The sequence below is a fragment of the Amblyomma maculatum genome, chromosome 1, assembly GCF_055883805.1.
Source record: "Amblyomma maculatum isolate TAMU_Amacu chromosome 1, ASM5588380v1, whole genome shotgun sequence".
NCBI lineage: Eukaryota > Metazoa > Arthropoda > Arachnida > Ixodida > Ixodidae > Amblyomma > Amblyomma maculatum.
Window position 1 is genome coordinate 376,269,132 of NC_139344.1, and position 20,986 is coordinate 376,290,117.

Below are 20,986 nucleotides of genomic sequence, written 5' to 3' on the forward strand. Positions count from 1 at the left end.
CAGCTTTCTCTTCGCTGATGGGGATATTTTTCAGAGTGGCCAGAAAGAAGATGGTTTAGAATGTTTGCAGGCATATGTTTCTCATGGGAGGGGAAAATGTCGTCATAGTGGGAGTCCACTGCGGCCTGCGTGTCATCAACCTATCGCAAAGAACTCAGGTTTACACTGATTGATGCTAAAGGTTTCTGTGTTGCCGTAACTTGTGGCTGTTTATAGCATGGCCAATGATCAGATAAGAATAAGGTCAGTTGAGATGCAAAAATGCGAGGAATGACTTCAGAGGCCGGGTCTAGCGACCTGATGAAAGTTTGTACCGTGAGTAGTTGGAAGCGGGAGGGGATACGGGCTTCCAGATATAAAGCAGAGCGTTTGGGAGAAAGTTTGGAAGACCAATACAGAGACGTAGAGCACGCCTTTCCAATAACAGTAAATGGTGAAGCTTGTAGTTTGCACAACCAGAATACCATATTCATATTCATATTCATATTCATATTCAGGTGTTGGTTTTGCATAGGTTTTGTAGAGAAACGTGTGTGAGAAAACGTGAGAAACGTGAGAAAAAGTATCGCGACGCATTCCAAACTTTGTTATTTCTAATTGGTATCAGCCGCTCAAGAGCGCGTTCTCCTTTAACCACACTGTTTTTTATATGGAGTCTCCAATCCAATGTTGGGTCATACGTGACACCTAAATATTTAACCGAATCTAGCTGCGGAATCTGGTTGGAGCTATATGCTAAAGAAATGTGCAAATGTGTATCCCGGGGAAATACAAGCACACCACATTTAATGACAATAAGGGATAAATTGATACAGTCCAGCCATACTTCAGTCTCATACAAATATTCCTACAGAGTGCGGTATAGGCCATGAATATCCAGAGCCGAAGCATAAAAAGCTACATCGTCGGCATAAACAAAAGCTGTTATGCTTGGACGGATGGGGATGTCATTTACTGAAATGTTAAAAACGGCGGTGGAAAAACTGATCCTTATGGCGCACCCTTTGATTGCTGATACGTGTTAGAAGTGGAGAAATATGGGAGAGGCCTTCGCCCTGCAGTGGGTGTAGTCAGGCTGATGATGATGATGATGTTAGAACACAGGGTTCCGTCTGTACAGTAAAAATGCTTATCAGAAACTCACATATCCATTCATAAATATATGATAGATGATGTAACTGAGCAAGCTTGTTAAGCAGCAATAACAGATTATAACAGCGCATCTATAAGAATTGTTTGACTGGCTTCTTTTTTTTCTTCCCTTTTTTCTCTCTTCCTTTCTTTTTCTTTTTCTCTGCGTCTTCTAAATCTCCTTGCTCATCTGACCGGCTTCTTCTTCTCCTCCTCCTTCTTTTCTTCTTTTTTTCTTCCTTTGTTCTGTGGCTCAAAGCCACTAGTTACCATAGCTACAGCGCATGCGCAGCAGTGACTACCGACGCTTACCCGGAATGCACCACTGACTAGCTTAGTGTTCGCTGCGGAAAAAATGCGCGAGACTATTCATTGGGAGCATTGGGAGGGTGCACCTTATTAAGCGTCTCATCCGTTTCTTTTGAGATCTGATAATTATTAACTCATCAAATAGCTATGGAGCAGGACATATAGTCTCTAACGAGGCTGCTCACACCCCTAAATTTATATTTTCACAGGTATCATTTGGCGGGTTCTTCCGTCTGCGCATTCTTTTCGATTGGCCGAAGCAGTAGACCAATTCTTACTCTTTTGTCGCTTCTTCACCACGATAATAAGACAGTTGCTGGGAAAATTTTTGTAGCACCTTAGGCTTAGTTTGAGCAGCCTACTCTTATTGTCATTTGGCGCTTTCTGTACTTGAGTACCCTCACAGATCTGTTTGTACCGCCATTGAAAATTTCTTACCCTAAATTTAATCGACTGCCCTGCTAAATTTTCTAATACTTGAATACATACTTCATTGTACTTCTCCACTGTGTTGCTTCTCGGGTACGTATCATTTTTTTCGAATTGTTTGTTTCGCCTTTTCGTTTTGTTCTCCCATCTCCTCCGATTATTTTATTTTTAGCCACCTATATATGTAGCTAAATATTCCGTTTTGCTTGAAACACCTCATGTGTATATGCATCATCTGTTGTGAGGGTAACAATAACAAGAATTTCACACACGCATGTGAAAAATAAAGAAGAAAAATAATGTCAGAATATTGGTAAAATATTTCTGGCTTTTCTAGACTAATTCTGCTTTATTTTCATACGAGTTCAGAGCTACATTACAACGAGGATGCAATGCAGTGGCTATTAGCGCAGAAAAACTGAAATTTCAGCTAGTTGCAATGCCATTTCTGAATGTAACAGCGCAGAGAGGCAGGCGAATACAGCAAGTGCAACTTCGATAAAATCGACGTAGGAAATCCTGCAGCTTCTTGTTGTGGCTGCCAGCACAGCACATATTTTTCTCTGCGACAGTTCACCCCAAGTCGACCTTCATTGCTATCGCCAATGCCAACATTTGCGCGTGCTTCTCGCCTTGAGCCCGCCCGTGGCACTTGCCGCGATCATCGCGAGACCCCGGTAAGCAAGAGTAAAATTCCGTCTACGCCCCAGCCGCGACTAAATTCTCGCTCCGCCGGACCTCAACGCCCCGCGCTTTTATCTAGCAACAAAGGCAAGTCCATCTCTCGGTCACATTCGTTCCAGCGTTTGAATTTCAGCCTGCTGCTCTTGGCGGTAAATAGAGCGGCAAGAAGATACCACGAGAATACTGAGTAACTGCCGGATGCGACTTCCCGAGTCATGAGCGATGTTGTTCCGACCTCAGTGGCCCTTCTGCGAACCTCCGATGGAGGATGCTTTGCCGTGTTCAAGGAGAACCTTAGCGCTCGCAGTGAGTACTTCGACGCACTGTTCAACGGGCCGCTTTCCAAGGCTAGTCGCGCCGATTTCCTCATCCCCGGGGTGAGCAAGGAGGCGTTGCAAGCCATCGTGACCTACGCCAGCGTCGGCGACGTGATGATCACGGCCGACAATGTCGAAGACCTCACTGTTGCCTCGGACCAGCTGCTCGTCGACGACTTGCTGAACGAGTGCTGCGTGTTCATGTCGCGAAACGTGGACGTGGAGAACTGTGTCATGGTGCTCGAGATGGCGCTCTTCTTCCACCTGGACCTGGTGCGCAAGCAGGCGCTTCGTTTCGCTCTGGACAATTTCGAGCAGATGTACTCGGACAGTGGGGACTTCCGCAAGCTGAGCCTGCACAACCTCGAGAGCCTGCTGGCTTCTGACGAGCTCAAGGTACGAAAGGAGGAGATCGTCTGGGAAGCCACCATGTGCTGGATCAACGCGAGTCCTAAAGACCGCAGAACGTGCCTGGGTAAGCTGCTACCCCACATTCGACTCTGCCTGATGAAAGGCAGTTATTTGAAAAAGGTTGTTATGCGAAACCCGCTCGTGTCCAAAAACCTGTTATGTAAGACAATCGTCAAGCGCTGCTACAGAATTCAGCAGTCTGATTCCGACGCATGGCTTCTAAATCCAAGCCGCAGCTTATTCGTTCAGCGAGTGCCAGCTGATATCATGTTCGTCTACGGTGGCATACACCGCGGATATAAGAGCAACACCTGGGAAGTATACGACCACAAGACAAACGAATGGAACACTGTGCAGACGGACTTCAGGCAGGATCTAGTTTTCGGCCTGCAGTGTGTCTCTGTGGGGCACAGAATCTATGTCATGGGCGCCGACATCGCCAAGTTGTGCCCTTTCTGTTATTGTTTCGACGCTGTCTCCGTACAGTGGGTGTCCATTACACCCATGAAGCAGCTGCGGGCATTCTTTGGTATAGCCGTTCTAGACCATTTTGTTTACTGTATCGGTGGCTCTCCCAATGGAATCGTAACCCTGGACACGGCCGAAGAGTATGACACGGTCACGGACTCTTGGCGAACTATAGGCCGCATGAACCACCCTCGGCTTGGCGCTAGTGCTGCCTCTTGCGCCGGACGCGTCTACATAGTTGGTGGCATGTCCACAGAGAAGCTGCTGCGGTCTGCCGAAGCATACGATCCCGTGACTGACAAGTGGACCGTCGTGGCCCCCATGAAAACAGAGCGGCTCTTCCATGGGCTAGTTGCGTACAGGGACAAAATCTACGTGGTGGGTGGCCTGTCGCGCAAGTCGAGCATCTGTGAGGTCTACGACCCAAAGAGCGGCAAGTGGTCCAAGGGCCCCAAGACCAAGACCTTTACGGACAAGGTCGTTGCCGTTGTTCTGGACGACAAGATCTACGCCATTGGTGAGGCGAACCAGAAGGACTACAAGCGCTGCCTTGAGTACTATTCGGGCGACGACCGAAAGTGGCATGCGATTCCAGGCTACGCGCCTCCGCGCTGGTTCTACTCGGCTTGCGTGCTTAGGAACTTGCCCAACGCCATGGACTACATCACTAGGCCTAACCACATGGACTCAAAGTTCACTTGCACTGTCTTGTAAATCAGTCAGATTAAATGCCGAATTAAAAAAAAAAAAACCCGTATCGCGTGAATGTAAGGGTTGTGGCAGGCTGATTCTGATATCACCCTCACGAATGCCAGACCCAGGGGTCTGGCATTCCTCTTGCATTAGCTTTTGGAGGTTATTTTGTAGGAGATTCCGACGTACATTTTTACTGTAGGCAATTTTACCAGCTCTTTCGATTGTTTTCATCTTTATAACTTCTTTAAACCGCGACCGCATGCATTTTTCTTTTGTCAGCAAAGTATGGTATGTGATGCAGGTTTTGCACTATTCAGGGACAAATATACAAAAGATACGCAGGGACTTCGCAATATTTATTTGGGCTTCAACTTATGAGAAAACAAGTCGAACCAACTTTTTTTTTGCTGCGTAGATGATACAGGATTTTTTTTGTGCCCGTATTTTTACGTCAAGCTGTTAACTGTTTCGTAATCTTACGAGATGTAAAGGATCGTTTTCTACGTACCGTTTGTCATTTACGCCTGGCAAGAGTTTTGCCAATATTCGTTGTGTCAACTGCTTGTCATGTATTTGGTGGAACGCGTGGTTATTTTTGTGAAGTTGTTCAAGCAATATGGTGTTTATGTATCTGCTTTTCAAGTGAATATTTAACCAATGTTACCAAAAAAGTCTTTATAGAAATGACCTTGCCTGTTCCTGTATACCGGTCATTACACACTTTTGGGCCGTGGAAAAATGTACTGAAACGCGTAAAAGAAGGCCTGTGCAGCCTGCTGTGAAAACGTTAGAAATATTTGTGCATAGGGCGTGAAATGTATTTTGTGTAGAAAGCGGGAGACTGTTGAACACGTGTTTGTATATTGTTGGGACGGGATTTTTTTTTTTGGATGTCCTACTTGGGATGTCCTACAGCGAACTTTGCACAAATATTTCCCTTTAAATGTGAAAGCGTTGTGGCCAGTGTTGTGAGGGACAGCGTTGTGGCCAACAATATCAGCCTTTAAAGGCTTTCGCCCTAAAAGGTCCCACCACTGATGCTTACAGTATTACTATGTATTATGGTCTTCCAGGGCGCCGCCAGCCACGACGTCGTGAAGGAATGACAAAGTGACGCAATAGTTCAATTTTTAAAACCATTTTACTAGAAACTAAAGCACGTACACACTTGTCACGCATCGTCGAGACACAGTTTTTTTTTTTTTTGGTCTACAATAAAACGCCACTTTTCTTTTTCCGCAAACTCGTTGAAACATCCACAAAAGAAAAACAAAACAAGAACACGCGAGGTTTGATCGAACCCACCGTCGCGCGCGTGGTCGTGCTGCGAACAATCGCCAAAATTTCGCAGGTATAGACACGTTAAAACATCAACGGTCTTAGAAAAGAACCGGTAGTCAGTCGGCGTTCATACCATGATCGACGGTTGCGGCATGGACGTAAAGTTAAAACCGTATCGTTTTGTTTTTGCTTGCAGCAAGAATACACAAAACAGACATGCTGGTAAACATCATAAACAAACGAAGCAGCAGTAATAAACATGCATCTAAAGCGTATTATATCGATCAGTCGTTATCAGCACCCAGGACGCCAGGAACGACGCTTGACAACATTAGGGTCACTCGATAGGTTCTGAAAACGTATCGAGTGACTCTAGGCAATAGCAGACTAAGGACGACGCATGCCACAGCATGAGCCACAACTGGGTTTGAGCAATCCCGAAGTTGTCCAATATTAATCCGAGAAACGCGGTAACAGACGACAACGCTGCAAGAGAAATAACAAACGACTGTTAAAAAAAAAAAACTAAAACGAGCGCGAAATATTTTCCTCGCGAGTCCCGAGAAATTCGCAATCTTGGATACGCCGCAATATAGGAAGCAGTAATACTGCGTCGCAGTTAAAAGTACACAGAGTGTTTGTAGCCAGATATCTTTAATCCTATCGGCCACGAAAGACAGCAACTGGCGCGCTCAGAAACTCTGCGACCAACACAATTTTGTAGTCAAGGGAAAATCGCACTGTGCTCGTCTTCTTCTCTTGGCTCAGTTTTACTATTGGCCCTCCTGCGACAGCAAACCTACATATCATGCACGTGATGACATGGCACGTGACGAGACAAAACCGTATAATGCGAATTCATGGACATCGTTATAACTCTGACGGTGCAAGAACCCGTCGCTTCGGAACCTATTATAATTGAGGCGTACAGAGATTTTATGAGCTTATATTATTACCCGAGTTGAAATTACAAGCCTGTCCGCGCATACATATGCATGATGACTAATCGAAGGATACTGAATTCCTCTTCTATTTCGGTGGGACTGTGTTTCTGTCTCAGAGGTGATCACTTCACGTTGCTGCCATGTTGCACAAGAAAAAAAAAAACACGTTTTGAATGAGGCTCGACACGAGCATTTCTCGAACTGAAGCAAATGCAATATGGGCACCCATCAGCTCGCCTCGACTTTTCTGCTAGCTTTTTTTTTTTGCATTTTTGTATTAATACGTAAACGAGGTCATGCTACACATACTCATACACACCACACACACACAACAACGCCCAAGAGTGTGGCACGCGATCATGTACATATAGATGGTTTGCCGTGTTTGACTGTATATAAACATGTGTGTAATGTGTGACTTCGAGCAAAGGGCTACAAGAATAACACGCTTCCGAAGAACTGGCAACGCTGTCAAACATTTTCATCCAACGTTAGCCACAACGTCCCAAACAACCATGCATTCTACCACCTTCCTAACCACCCGCAACAGAGCAGATCGCGTCCTATTATATGACATGGATAAATGATTCAATCCGTTGGAAGTGTGAGGCTGAATTGTCGAAACCAGCTGTGGGCAAAAACAAAGTGTAAGGATGGCTGCCAGTAAGCTTTTAGCATTATGAGAACTGTACAGTTTAAATTGCTACAGTTAAACAAAAACAATTCCCTGAGTATTAGTCTGTTTGGATCACAGACTGTACAAGTCAATGTCATTGTTTCTTCTTGTTAAAGAAAACCAAATATTCAAAGTAATATGCCAAATAAACTTCCCGGCATATTTATCAAAATCAAAATGTGCGTGCTGCTAAAAATTGACAACAAAATCGAATCACCCACTCAAAGCAAGCTGAAATATCAATAGAAGTGCTACTACATCAGTGGTTGATAGGACAAGCTTCTGTCGTTTCGGATAAAAATTGTATGAGCCTAGGTATCTGTGTCAAGCTTTATTGGCTTTGTGAATTCTAGAATTCCTCTGCTAATATTTTTAGTACAGTTAGTACAATATTTAAGTAAATTTATTAGCTCTCTTTAATCTGTCTACAGTGCAGAATATATGCTAATGACGAGACACTAGACAATTTGTAAGATAGCCCTAAAGACTGTTTTCAAAATTCTTGATGAGCCAACTCACGCCGCTCATTTTTTTTTTATAATGCCAGTTAATATTTTTAGAACCCATTTTGCTGCCTGAATATTACAGGTTTAATGTGCAAACTGTCTTCTTCAAAAAATATAACAAGGTTGTAAAAACCCTATACGAAATACAAAGCATGCGATATTCGGTATACATATTTGGCATACACCGGTTCTTAGAGGACATATTGTCACGCCCGATGTTGACTATCATCTCTGTACATATTCTGAACTATTCCCACGTATCTGGTTTAACTTGATTTATAGCAAGCATGTTATGTAGTTTATGTGAAAAAAAAAAAAATAACAATGCGGAATAGAGCACTGAGCTCGCATAGCGTATTTATGTTGAGATGAAAAAAACATTCAGGCAGCTTTATCAATTATCCACGCTGGAATTTAGTTGCACGCTGACGTTCTAAAAATAACGTTATATTCTCCGCTGTCTGTATTATGCCTGATGGATAAAATTAAAGATTTGACTAACGTCTATTTTTTTTTTCCTTGGCAGTATTGCCGTTTTTGCATTCTCAAGATGAGCAGCTCTGTACTGGCAGCCATCACATCTGTATACCGCAGAGCATGGGTGATTCAGAGTCCGAGAAGACCAAAATTTTGTTCGAAAAATGTGGAGCTTGAAACAGGAGAAGCCCGACCGGGTCCAATACGCACCATGCTGATGCAGTGGAATCGTCTACTCTAAGTTTAAATCAGGTGAGCTGAAATAAACGAGATTCTACAGCATATCATAAATTTAGTTGGGAGCACTCAAATAGAATAAGGCAAAAATTGAGCCTTGTCATGAGAAAATAAGATGGCTCTCCAGCTGATTGGTCTGGGTAGCAGTGTTGAGTCGGGCGTGACGACATCACCGTCCCAGGGGCGTTTTTGCAGCGGCTCGCCTCCGACGACCACAATGATGACAACGATGATGAAGATGATGAAGATGACGATTTTGACGGCGTTAGTGTTACAGGGGCCGGTACACATGGGACGGGAAAGAGAAAGGGTACAACTTGGGCGGTCCCTTTTCAAACTGCAGCGCGTACGGCGTCTCACCCTCTCTGCCACACGTCAAGGTCTCTCTTCACCTCCCCTTCTTAGAGTCCGCGCACAGGAGTCCAGGGCGACGTATGTTGTTGGTTTCTTTCTAGTGCTGGCAGCGCGTGAGCTCTCAGGCTGCTGAGCTTTTTTTTCTTCCTTTTTTGGCAACATCTCCTGCCCTTTCAACTTTCCTATTGAGCTGGGGGCAAGAGATCGCACATTGCAAGAACGCAGTGTGCAGCTCGCAGAGCGTCTCGGTTAAGAAGCAGTGCTTCTTTGCTTTAGCTGAAAGCATCTTCTTGTACAGAGACCGAGGAGCAGCACCTAGGGAAGCTTGCAGCCAAGGCAAGCGAAACATAGATCACGAATAGCAGAGGAGAAATGGCAGCGACGCGCTAAACAACGTCGCTATGTACAGAGAACCGCGTTGATATAAAATTCTCCTAACTTGTTTGACAGGTTGTGATATCGAAAGAACGACTAAACCACCAACAGTGTCGTGCACGCCTCTCCATTTTGCGATGTTATATTTTGTGTAACGTATATATCAGCCCCAAGAGAACCCAGGTAGTTGCCTTTTAACCTGGGTCACAGTATGTCGCAAGCTTTTCATGGAGTGGTCAGCAGAATGTTTATCTTGTGCGCGAACAGAGCACGCCCAACTGGCTTAAAGCTCGATGCGTTGTATCCATAGCAACGGGATCATGCCCATGAATAATGGAATCACGTAGTGGTGTACTATACAAGCGATTCTCCAAATCACCATAACGCGCCGTCGGTATTCTGGAGACATTAGCTTCAGGTTACCTGTGGCTACTCGCGAATAACAGTTAACATATCTTATTGACTAGAACTTCGCGGTACTCGAAAGCGTAGTTTCTCAAAACAACATCATATCTACATTGAAAGCACCGGCACTATCGAACACTTATAACGACATCACAATCTGAAAGACAAAAAACTTCTTTTCTTGCTCTGATAAGGACCTGTAGTTGCCCTAGCAATGCGAACAACATTGCTAGGCTACAAAGTAAAAAAAAAAATAATATCAGTGGTGTCTTTGGCTTTGCAGAGCATTATTGCATTATTGTCTTCTCGTTTTTTAACCCGTCTTGGTGCCTGTGAACTTTGAAGCAAACGCACAAAATTCTAAATGTATTTTTAGATAATTTATGCGTGGCGTATGCTCACACCTGCAATGCGCTTAAGCAGTTTGATGCCAATTTTGTGATTTATGAAATGTGCTCTAATTGGACGCACACGCTGAAGCAGCGCAAGATTCTGAAAGTTGAAAATGCTGCCCATGAAAATTTGTTGCGATTTATCAGGATTACCAATGACGTATTCGTTAATTTAGTATTGCCCTTGCGTTTTTGAAGGTAGGAGGTTTCTGAAAAAAGTGGTTTTTGAATTTAATGCTTTTTTTAATCAGGAACAACAAAACCACCCGGTAAGTGGTCGTGTGTGATTGTAAATCATGTCGATTGCGAAAATGAACTAGCCTTATGGCGGCAAATCTTTGGTAGCTTCTCGCGAGAAGCGGAATGTCGCAGTTAAAATATGCATGCTGGTACGCTAAAAAAAAAGTGCTTTAATTACCTGTGGCTATATGCGTTAGGTCTCTCTAAATAGAACCACATGTCGTCACCAGCTTCCCGGTGAATACGATTACGTATTGAGCTTTATACATATAAAAAAAAGAAAAGCTCGAGTCTCCAGGGTAAACTCACGAATAAGTTTTGCACGCTGAATGCGGTCGATGCATAACGCTGCGTATCGTCGCTGCATCTCATACGCGCTGAGAGGCTTCTCTTCAAAGCTATAGCTTGCAACGTGACGTGCGTAGCGACGAGTGGCAAACGCTGTTCTGAAAATCGCGGTTTCCATCCCTCTGAGTGGGAAATGTTTTGGACTCGTATTTGCGTTTCAGCCTTGAAGAGAAGAAGCAAAAAAAGAACTCGATAAGGAGGGAGAGCTGCTTGAATTTAAAGCACGGTGTCATCAGTTTTTCACATATTCTCGCTACCTTCTAATGCTTGCCAGGCTATTGTGACAAAGTTCAATAAACTTGCAATGGTGACGTGCTGTTTACGTCAGAGCAGGTGTTTATGCTTCTCCTCGGGACGGCAGAGATTCATCCCAGCCTGCTTTCTACGTGAGACTACGTCTTATCGGGAATAGCTGCGCAGCCGTCGCTCCATTTGGCACTGAACCCTGGCAATGGGAAGAAGAGCGGTGACCTGTGTCGCCGTACCGGAGCGAATGGTTGCGTGGAACCTCCGCGCACATGGCTCATTGTCCAAACATCATGTGATTCACTTCAGTCAGGTCATAAGTGGAATTGTACGCGCTGGAACCGACGCATTTAAGTGCTGGCAGTAGAAAGGAGTGCATATCTCAAATCGCTCGCTCATCAACTTTCCGTCGCCACTTGTGGGTATTAACAAAGCTCTCAGATACTCATTAATTCGCAGAATTGCCCTACTTGCGTCGACGTGAGAGAAACGAATAACTACATCCTTACTACTCCTAGATCCGTTGCGATGTACAGATGCTGGGTGGGATCCTGCCATATTATTGGTCGTCTTGCGATTCTCAAAGGAGGTAAAACGTCTGCTGCTCGAGTGGAAGACGTCAGGCATTTGAGCGTTATAATACAGTAACAAATCACTAATGCGTGTTGTTCACTACATTTCATGACCTGTAGGTGTCGTCGCTTGTACGCTAGCCTCTTGAGAGATAGACTACCACGCCGAGCACGTAACTGCGTCAGCTCAGCATGCCGCTTGTGTCCCGTGAATATCTGGCTTCCAGACTGGGAAAGAACCATACAGATTCCAATACGCTGCTTTTATCGTGCAAAAACACGTTGCCCTATCACATACTGACATACGAGCGCGTTCGTGGACTGAAAAATACGGACGAGAACAGGAAATGCATGGACGAAATTATGCGGACGAAAGTTAGTTGCGATCTGCAAGTGTTACAGGACCGAATAGCCGAAAAATTATCACCGCTATTGTGGTCAGTTTTTCAGGCGTTACGGGTGCTCGAATTCCGACATGATGGTGCACATGAGGTGAAAACATAGATTTCTTCATGGTAACTCTGGGCACATCAGTTATCTTACAGCCAGTGGAGAGTAAACCGGCCACGCAATACTTTTCCTCAGCCCGTCAGTACATGGGCCACAAGGTATAGTAGCAGGGCAGTATTTGTAGCAAAGCTCTTGCAGCGTATTGGATTCCGTATCGCTTTTTCTTACGTTATTTCCCCTTACTGCAAGGGGCCTGTTCTCCCATCTCAGCGGGGCTTGATGGGGAGGGGAGGTATAGGGGAATCGTTCCTTGGGCCTTCGAGGACGCTCTTAGACGGTGGTCTCTAGTCACACGGTGTCCATGGAGACGAAGTGCATGGCAGGCACCTCGCTGGGTGGCGGCGGGCGTAAAGGCGGCCGGTCTCCGAAAGGCGGACGCCTGCGACGGCGCCGCCGTCTCCGCCGGCTGCGGCACACCAGGCAAAGCGTGAGGAGCGTGAATGCCACGCAGCCGGAGGACACGCCGCCCACCAGGTACAGGTTAAGCTCGGGGCTGCGCACGCCTGTGAGAAGGGCACAGAGATCATGGGGACGTTCCTATTAGCTCAGAAGCAGGAAACAGGTGAGAGCACTTGCGCTGTAGAAGTAACACTAGCACGCAAACAAGCTGAATATTTTGCACTCGAATATTAGGAAGGATTAAGACCGACCGAGCGGCTGACCAACAACCGACTCACTCACTCACTCACTCACTCACTCACTCACTCACTCACTCACTCACTCACTCACTCACTCACTCACTCACTCACTCACTCACTCACTCACTCACTCACTCACTCACTCACTCACTCCACTCACTCACTCACTCACTCACTCACTCACTCACTCACTCACTCACTCATCTAATTCACTGACTCCCTCCCTCCCTCCCTCACTCACTCACTCACTCACCTCACTCACTCACTCACTCACTCACTCACTCACTCACTCACTCACTCACTCACTCACTCACTCACTCACTCACTCACTCACTCACTCACTCACTCACTCACTCACTCACTCACTCACTCACTCACTCACTCACTCACTCACTCACTCACTCACTCACTCACTCACTCACTCACTCACTCACTCACTCACTCACTCACTCAAACAACATATATTTGTAAAGTTTGCTTCTCCTCATGTAGGGTCGTTATGTAAAGCGGCACGCTCTACAGGAGGTTTAATAGTGAGAGGCGGGCTAGTTGGTGACTATTGCTGGAATGCATAAACCGCGCAAAAAGACAAGGGACAGGGAAGAAGGCCTTCCCTTCCCTATCCTTTGCCTTCTTTCCTGTCCCTTGTCATTTTGCGCGGTTTCGTGATGCATTCCAATAACTACAGGAGGTATTCGCAGTGTTAATACATCTTGGCTACATTATGGCACATTCAATCAGGGAATCATTTCGTTCTTTATTATTGTTTTCTCACTTTTGTTTATTTCTAGCCTTTGAGGCGAAGGACGACAATAGTGGGATTTTCGTTTTATAATCGATGGCCCCTTGTGCCGTTTTGATCGGAGAGCAGTATATTGAAGGCTACTAAATCATTGGGGACATGAAAAAAAAGCGAAAGAAAACGGTACTATTGATACGCAAAACCCGGGACTGTTCAACGTGCTACAGTGTTTGTTCCTTACCATTTAACTGTTTATGTCTAGCACATTACCTGTACTCACCAATGGGGTTGAAACGTGGAGGCTAACCAAGAGGGTTCTACTTAAGATGAGGACAACTCAGGGGGCTATGGAACGAAAAATGGTAGGGGTAACATTAAGAGATAGGAAGCGTGCAGAGTGGGTCAGAGAAATAACTGAAGTTACTGGAATTCTAGTGGAAATTAAGAAGAAGAAATGGGCATGGGCAGGACATGTAGTGCGAAGCGAGGATAACCGATGGTCGCTTAGGGTAACAAACTGGATTCCAAGGGAAGGAAAGCGTAGCAGGGGGCGGCAGAAAGTTAGGTGGGCGGATGAGGTTAAGAAGTTCGCAGGGGTCAAGTGGAAGCAGCTAGCACAGAACCGGGTTAATTGGAGAAATTTGGGAGAGGAATTCGCCCTGCAGTGGGTATAGTCAGGCTGCTGATGATGACGACGATGATGACCAACAAGAGTCCGACTCACAATCGTCCTCGTCAGTGCTGTCGCTGCTTCCGCAGTTGGGCAACTCATTGCATCTGAGACGTGAAGATATGCAGTAACCAGTAACGGCGCATTTTATCTCGTCACAGCTGGGATCTGAAAACAAACATTATGCCCTGTATGAGGTCAAGCTTCTTGAACGTGACAATTATTGATCCTAAAAGGTGTTTCCCCTAAATAATCGATCAAATATTGTACCATTGCATTCTAGGGACGAATATAGGACAGTAGCAATAAATTTCGCACTATGTAGGCCAGTATTTATCACACTTTAAATTTCGCATGCCGAGTATTACTCATTAAGTTAGGTTAGAATATTTTGAAATTTTTCAAAAATAATTCCCTTGTGGCTACGACAATCTGCAATTCGCTAATTGAAACTAATTGAAGTAAAACATGCTTCCTAGGTTTCAGTGGCTTGCACTACTGCAATTAGTGAGGCATAGCTTATGATAACAAAGTCGAAACTGCTAGTGTGAATAACAATGACTTAAGCCGTAGCAACAATTCCATCTAGAAGAATATCTAGGAAAAAGATAGTTACCTTCTCTTATTTCTGTCCAGACAGCTCTAAATCCCCCATTTCCAACGGCCTTTTGCGCGGTCATAAATCTGGAAAAAGTCACATTCCAAACAAGTTAGTCGTAACAAGATTTATGTTATCATTTTCTTATGTATGGACACATGCCTGAACAAGAGTTTCGATTATCATAACATATATGCCGAACATTAGCGACAGAAAACTTCTGCTTATGATTAAGTGGCCCTTGTGAAAAGGTCATTTTTACGTGTACATTGCGTTCTCAAAACTCATATGTGGTTGCAATCACGTTGCAATATTGTCTTCTTGGCTATTGCTCAAGGTAACTGTTGAACATAGCGCACTTTCTGTCGGTTACAACAGTTTGGTTATGTTTTGCATAACTATTTTAATTTAGGTGTAATGAATGTGGCTAATAGGGACAATTGACAGATGGTTTGACGAAGAAGACATTAAGATATTAAGAAGAAATTTGAAGAAGAATTTCAATCTGTGGAATACGTCAGAAAGATACAATGAAAATTAAAAAAGAAGGCACGAGACGGTATTGAAGCATGATGGATTCTTCAGAAGGCGGCGAATCACTGAGCATCTCGTGCTGTTCTCTGCACTAGGAGCCCGTTACGCCAACACTACATTTATCAATTGTTCCTGCCCCTTTATTTATTTTTATTTTATTTTTTTAGTGATCTGTGCAGTGTCATTGCGAAAGCCCTCCTCCGACCATCCTACACCAAGAAAAAGAAAAGCCTTGTGATTCAGCCTAGCTTCCTGAAATTGTAATGAAAATGCGAGCGTCTATTTAGCCCACGATTCATTAATCTCATCGTTCCACCCTTCTCTCTCCGATGCAGTCGATGTTCCACTTTAGGGCGTCCGAAGTTTGCTTCCAAAATGGCTACTGACAAGTCACTCCTGAATGTACCGTAGCTAATACGTTCAACGCAAGTGGTGGATAGCCCAGGGCAGGTACACTTACGATAACTTGAGCACGTTGGACGTGGATATCACCTCCCGTGTATCATTGCTCAGCCCTTCTCCGCACAACTCGAGGGGCGCGTCCGACAGGTTCTTCCAGACGCGCACCACGGCGCTGGGGCATCCTCGCTCTGTAATGCACGTGGGGAAAATCAAATTGCCACGTAGCCGGCGTAAGATCCAACATGCTATTGAATGGGAACGTCAGATATAAGAGGGACCGTAGCCTCAGCACAAGGTTAGAGACCCATGACAAGCGGGCTGACAGAAATAAATAAATAAATAAATAAATAAATAAATAAATAAATAAATAAATAAATAAATAAATAAATAAATAAATAAATAAATAAATAAATAAATAAATAAATAAATAAATAAATAAATAAATAAATAAATAAATAAATAAATAAATAAATAAATAAATAAATAAATAAATAAATAAATAAATCACCAAACAGCAACGCCGGAACTGTTTTTTTGTGTGCTGTGCTCTTTCTGTCCGGTGACATCCTTCAAGAAGAGTCTCAGTTGAGTCAGGAAACCTCACTGAACGACAAGGCAGCTCCGTAATGTGACATTTTATGTAACGCGTTAAGCAACGATGCTCACTCCTGAGCCCTTAGCTTGGTCTCAGGAGGGACATATTAGAAGAATTTCAGCAATTTTGTATGTAACTAAACTAATATAGATTCAAAGATTGTGTGTATTATTCATTACAGACGCCTACCGACTGAGTTATTAGGTGGAAAGTGCGAAAAAGGAACAAGCACACGTTTCTATATTACTTGTATATGCTCTGCGGGAGGAGCATACACAGTAAATCGGGAGCACATAATGAAAATCTCAGCCGGCCCCACCGTGGGAGTTGATTGACTTAGTAGATGGTATACCATTACCAAAGATTATGAGTTCGGCTAATCCCCAAAGGCGCAAAGCTGCCGCCAAACGTCATAGGAAGATGTCACACAAGCTAGCCCAGTAAGGAGCTATCCAACTATACACAGACGCCGCTCAATTTCAACACTGCGCAGCTATAGCTTGTCACAACTCTGTGTCAGATACCTCGGTAGTTCAACGGCTTTCCGAGGAACACACTGTTACCAATCTCGAACTCATTGCCATACGACTTGCCATTACTCGAATAGTAGCAAGGCAGGATCGGGCTCCGTGCACCTACCATGTTTACACAGATTCACAAGCAGCGTACACTGCATGCCGCGCAGGGGGAGCAGACTATGCCATTCTGAACCCTATTCGAACACAAGCCCGTCGCCTGAGAGAGGAGGGCTACACCTTAATTATCAAATGGATTCCTGCACACGAAGGAATCACTGGAAACGAAAAAGCATACCAGGCAGCGCGCGCAGCAGCTCTTTCCGCACCTTTGCCTGGATCCACATTCGTTTCCGCTTCGTGGCCCCCTGAGGACGTTACGCATCCGTCGTCGCCTCATATGGATAGGGCGGAGACATGGCATCGAGCACACCGCTATCGTCGAAGCATACTCCAGCACTTGACCAACCCTGAGCAACTATATCGCCGCCCAGATAGCTCATTCCGGAGAGTGGAGGCAGTACTCCTTCGCCGAGCCCAGACTGGTTAGCTTCTGTCACCCGCGAAGCTGCACCTCATAAACCCGCAGGTATACCCTTCTCCTCAGTGCCCTTCTCCTGCAGTGGAGCTGCCCTACTTTTGACGCAGTACGGGAGAGAGCACTCAAGTTCCTGGGCGGGCTTCGACCTGCAACCCTGCAGGCATGGGTCGATCCCCAGTCGCACATCGGGCTATCAGACACAACCCGGCTCTGGCGAACTTTTCTTTCTTACTTCAAGGAAGAAGAAGGACCAGGCCATTACTTCGCGGAGCCGACCTCGGGACGACCCTACCTCGAGGAAGAAGTGGACACCGGTCCCTCATATCCATCCCAACCTTCACCCCCACCCCCACCTATACCCTCACCCCCACCCTTAACCGCTCCCCCACCCCTACATCCATGAAGCAACTTTGTTCTGCCGCAAGGTACACGCCTACTGTAAGCAGAAATAAAGACGTAATAAAAAAAAAAGAAAATCTCGGGAGACTTGAAAACCTTGGGTCGTACTATAAAGCTCTAGATGCATCATAGGGAGCATAGAAACATGCATGTACGCCATAGAGGAAATCATACATTTTACAGGAGAATATATAAAAAAGCTCAATGCTCCAAGGTTGCAAGTGACGTCATTTCCTCTCACCTCCAGGGTGTCCCTCGATGAGGAATAGCGTGAAGTGGAGGAAGACCTTGTGTCCCGGTCGCACAGTGACGTACCAGTTGCACATTTGCCGGTCATTCTTGTACGGGTTCGGGTAGCCAGGGCTAGTGATGAGCCCATTCTCCTCGCCAGTGATGTTACCTCCGCAGTCTAGGCAGAAACGAAAGAAGGGGGAAATATGCCAACGGAAAACGTTTATGCGTTAACCGCCACGCTAGAGTAACCAATAAATTACGCTGTTGTCAGAGCACCGATTAACCAACAATGCTTTTAAAGTTGCAGGCAGCCACTCCGGTGGGCTCCAGACCGCGAATGTGTCTTTAATCTGTTGCGAAACTGTGTGGTTAGTATTAAACTAGAGTGTCCCACTGTTTTTATCCGCATATTATGCCTTCTTGCTGTCTAGTTGTCTTAACTGTGCGTACGCGTATTAGCGCACAAATGTTCATAAATTATTAGTTCAGGTTTCAAGGCGGTGATCGGCAACAAGCCACCTGTAGTATCACTTCAGGTATCATGATCACAGATATAAAGGGCAAATATTAATGGAACCAGTTGAGTTATCAGCTCCTGATATCTGATCTAAGAATAACTAATCTAAGATGTCTTCAGTTTAGTTTTTCAGTCGTGTCCGACTCTTCGTGACCCTATGGACCATGTCACGCCACGCTTTTCGGTTTCTCACTATCTTCCTAACATCACATAACTTCATCTGCAGTGCCTCGAGGATGCCATCTAACCATCGAGTTCGCTGCCTACCCCTTCTCCGGCGACCTCAACCTTTCCCAACATCAAATCTTTCTCCAGCGACTCCACTCTTCTCATCAGATGACCAAAGTAGCTGAGCTTTAACTTTAGAATTTGGCCCTCCAATGAGCAGTCAGGGTTTATGGTCGACAATATCGACTGATTTGATCTTCTGGCAGTCCAAGAAACTCTCAAGGGTCTTCGCCAGCACCACAATTCAAACGCGTCAATTCTTCGGCGGTCAGCCTTTTTCACAGTCCAACTCTCGCATCCATACATCACAACTGGAAAGACCATAAGCACGAGTTATACGGATCTTGGTTGGCAGACTAATGTCTCTGCTCTCTACTAGGCGGTCAAGGCTAACCATTGCTCTCTTTCCCAGAAGCAGGCGTCTCCTAATTTCATGGCTGCAGTCTCCTTCCGAGGTAATCTTGGAGAATGGCTAAAGAATAAAGCCTCAGCTACAGAAGTAATGTTTAGAAACAAAGGACACAAAAAAGTTTACTCATAGTAGACGAATTTAAACTTAGGTGGGTTGTGATCATAAGCTACCCTTTGTAATGCGCTATTTTAAGTTGGACTGGACGCCTTAAAAAACATGTATGAACGAAGAAAAAAAGAAGTTAACAACAAGAATGTCGTGCAGGTCTAGTAAAAAAAAAGACCACGGGAGCACCTCCGAACTTGTTGACATCTTTGAGGAAGTAGTAAGTGGCGCTAAACCCGCTGGCGACCCCCGTGTTGTCGGTGTGCAGGATGACCTTCATCATGTTGACGCCCGCGTCGGAAACGATGGGTCCTGGCGCCGTCTTGGCGCAGTAGCGGCCAATCTTGCTCGACTCGCCCTTGGCAGACACTTCGTAGATCTCCAACCAGTCCTCGACGCATGCCTCGCTGCATGAGGAAGAGCGTGAGAGCGACGCTTGAGAGCACTAATGGACGCAAACACAAATCTTTGACTATTTTCTGAAATGGTTAATCTATTTTCAATAGCATCTAATAAGATATGCTGTAAAGGTTATAAATCTTCGAAATTTCGATTTTCTTAAAAAAAAAAGCAAAAACGCATTTCTTTTTTACAATAACAGCATCTTTGTCCTTTTATTTCAATATATACAGCTTAAAGATGTGGTCCTTTCGGTGTGTTTCATTTTTGTTGCTCAAATTCGGTCCTTTGACCTAAAGGTCCTTTGGCCTCGGTGCTGGACCATTGTTTCCACTTGTGTTTGTCTGACGTATGATCAGCCTGGATGTAAAGGCCTGGCTATGTAGATGTCGCTCACGCACAACTATGCGGCCGCTAAACGTCATATTGCATTGGTGCCTTTATTCCCTAGGCAGTATTCCCGTCATTGCCAGTGCAATGCGACTTCAGTTTTTAATACATTTAAATAAAGCTCAAATGCCATCGCTCAAGGATGCCGTGTTTACAAAGTTTATTAAATTAAAATCAGGTTTATTCGGACACGAACATGCCCACGGGGCGAAGGAAAAGGAAGCATCTTCTAGTAAAATACGTTCAAACGAGGCTTCACCTCAGGTCAAATGTGAGTGCCAGAAGGGTGAAGAAAATCATTCCAAGAAACCAATCGACATTCTTGAGTTTTGGTTTTGACATAGTTGTAATTTTATGAGACAAATAACAATATATAAAAAAAGAAATACGTCAGTAACACTACACTTAAAGAAAGGTCGTGCTACTTACTAAGGCAAACCTAGTAAGTGCTTGTCACATGTGTTGCTAGATTTTTACTAACTATGGAGTGGTAGTAACCGTTACTAGTTCAAAGAGCTAGCCCCCGTAACTAACCTATCCAGGCGAGCCTAGTAATAAGAACTAGCTTTTGAACTGTAAAAAATGTTGCCGAAACCTTGCCTGAAGGTCTTCATATATCGGTCCGTAACGTTGCAGATGTTTTGACAGAGCACTTAATTAGCAGATGCGCACCGCGGATCAGGTCATATATATCAGTCGGACAAGAAGAACTACGGCGAAGCGCACCATCGCTCTGCGCGTGCACGCAGAACAGCAACTTTCAGCGAGCTTATATCCCCTACATTATGACATCCTGTTTTAGAGCCAGCGACACTCGCAAGTTCAGAGAAGATATTTCAATCCGTTTTGCGCCTGAAAAGCAAATATGAAGAATGCAAGCGTGTATGATCATGTTGCTAATATTTGTTATTTTAAATGTCCGCTCTGCCGTCTTGGTGCGAGCCTTGTCCACATTATTTTACAGATTTCTGTTCAACTTTTAGTCCTACTAAGCGCTGCTAGTTCAGTTCTAGTAACTAGTAATCGCTGCTGCATCAACTACCCTGGTCAGTAATGACT

The 20,986-nt window shown here is 44.9% G+C and overlaps 2 protein-coding genes across 2 annotated transcripts in view; one reads left to right on the forward strand and one right to left on the reverse strand.

Annotated features, from left to right (window-relative positions):
- The first annotated feature begins 2,768 nt into the window (after nucleotides 1-2,768).
- Nucleotides 2,769-4,463, forward strand: LOC146208303 (kelch-like protein 10). Its single transcript, XM_084587233.1, has one exon. It carries the CDS (start codon nucleotides 2,769-2,771, stop codon nucleotides 4,461-4,463), a length of 1,695 nt encoding a protein of 564 aa, XP_084443359.1.
- A 5,481-nt stretch (nucleotides 4,464-9,944) lies between these two features.
- The window catches only part of LOC146208304 (cubilin-like), a 144,984-nt gene continuing 133,942 nt past the window's right edge, over nucleotides 9,945-20,986 (reverse strand). Inside the window, exons 10-15 of the mRNA XM_084592627.1 lie at nucleotides 19,328-19,545; nucleotides 17,884-18,051; nucleotides 15,651-15,780; nucleotides 14,675-14,742; nucleotides 14,113-14,226; nucleotides 9,945-12,511 (exon numbers count right to left, since the gene is read on the reverse strand). Coding sequence (XP_084448753.1) covers nucleotides 12,297-12,511; nucleotides 14,113-14,226; nucleotides 14,675-14,742; nucleotides 15,651-15,780; nucleotides 17,884-18,051; nucleotides 19,328-19,545 — 913 coding nt within the window. The 3' untranslated portion in view covers nucleotides 9,945-12,296. The remainder of the gene's footprint in view (nucleotides 12,512-14,112; nucleotides 14,227-14,674; nucleotides 14,743-15,650; nucleotides 15,781-17,883; nucleotides 18,052-19,327; nucleotides 19,546-20,986) is intronic.

Coding starts and splice junctions, on each gene's coding strand:
- LOC146208303 (XM_084587233.1), top strand. CDS start 2,769: ATGAGCGATGTTGTTCCGACCTCAGTGGCCCTTCTGCGAACCTCCGAT.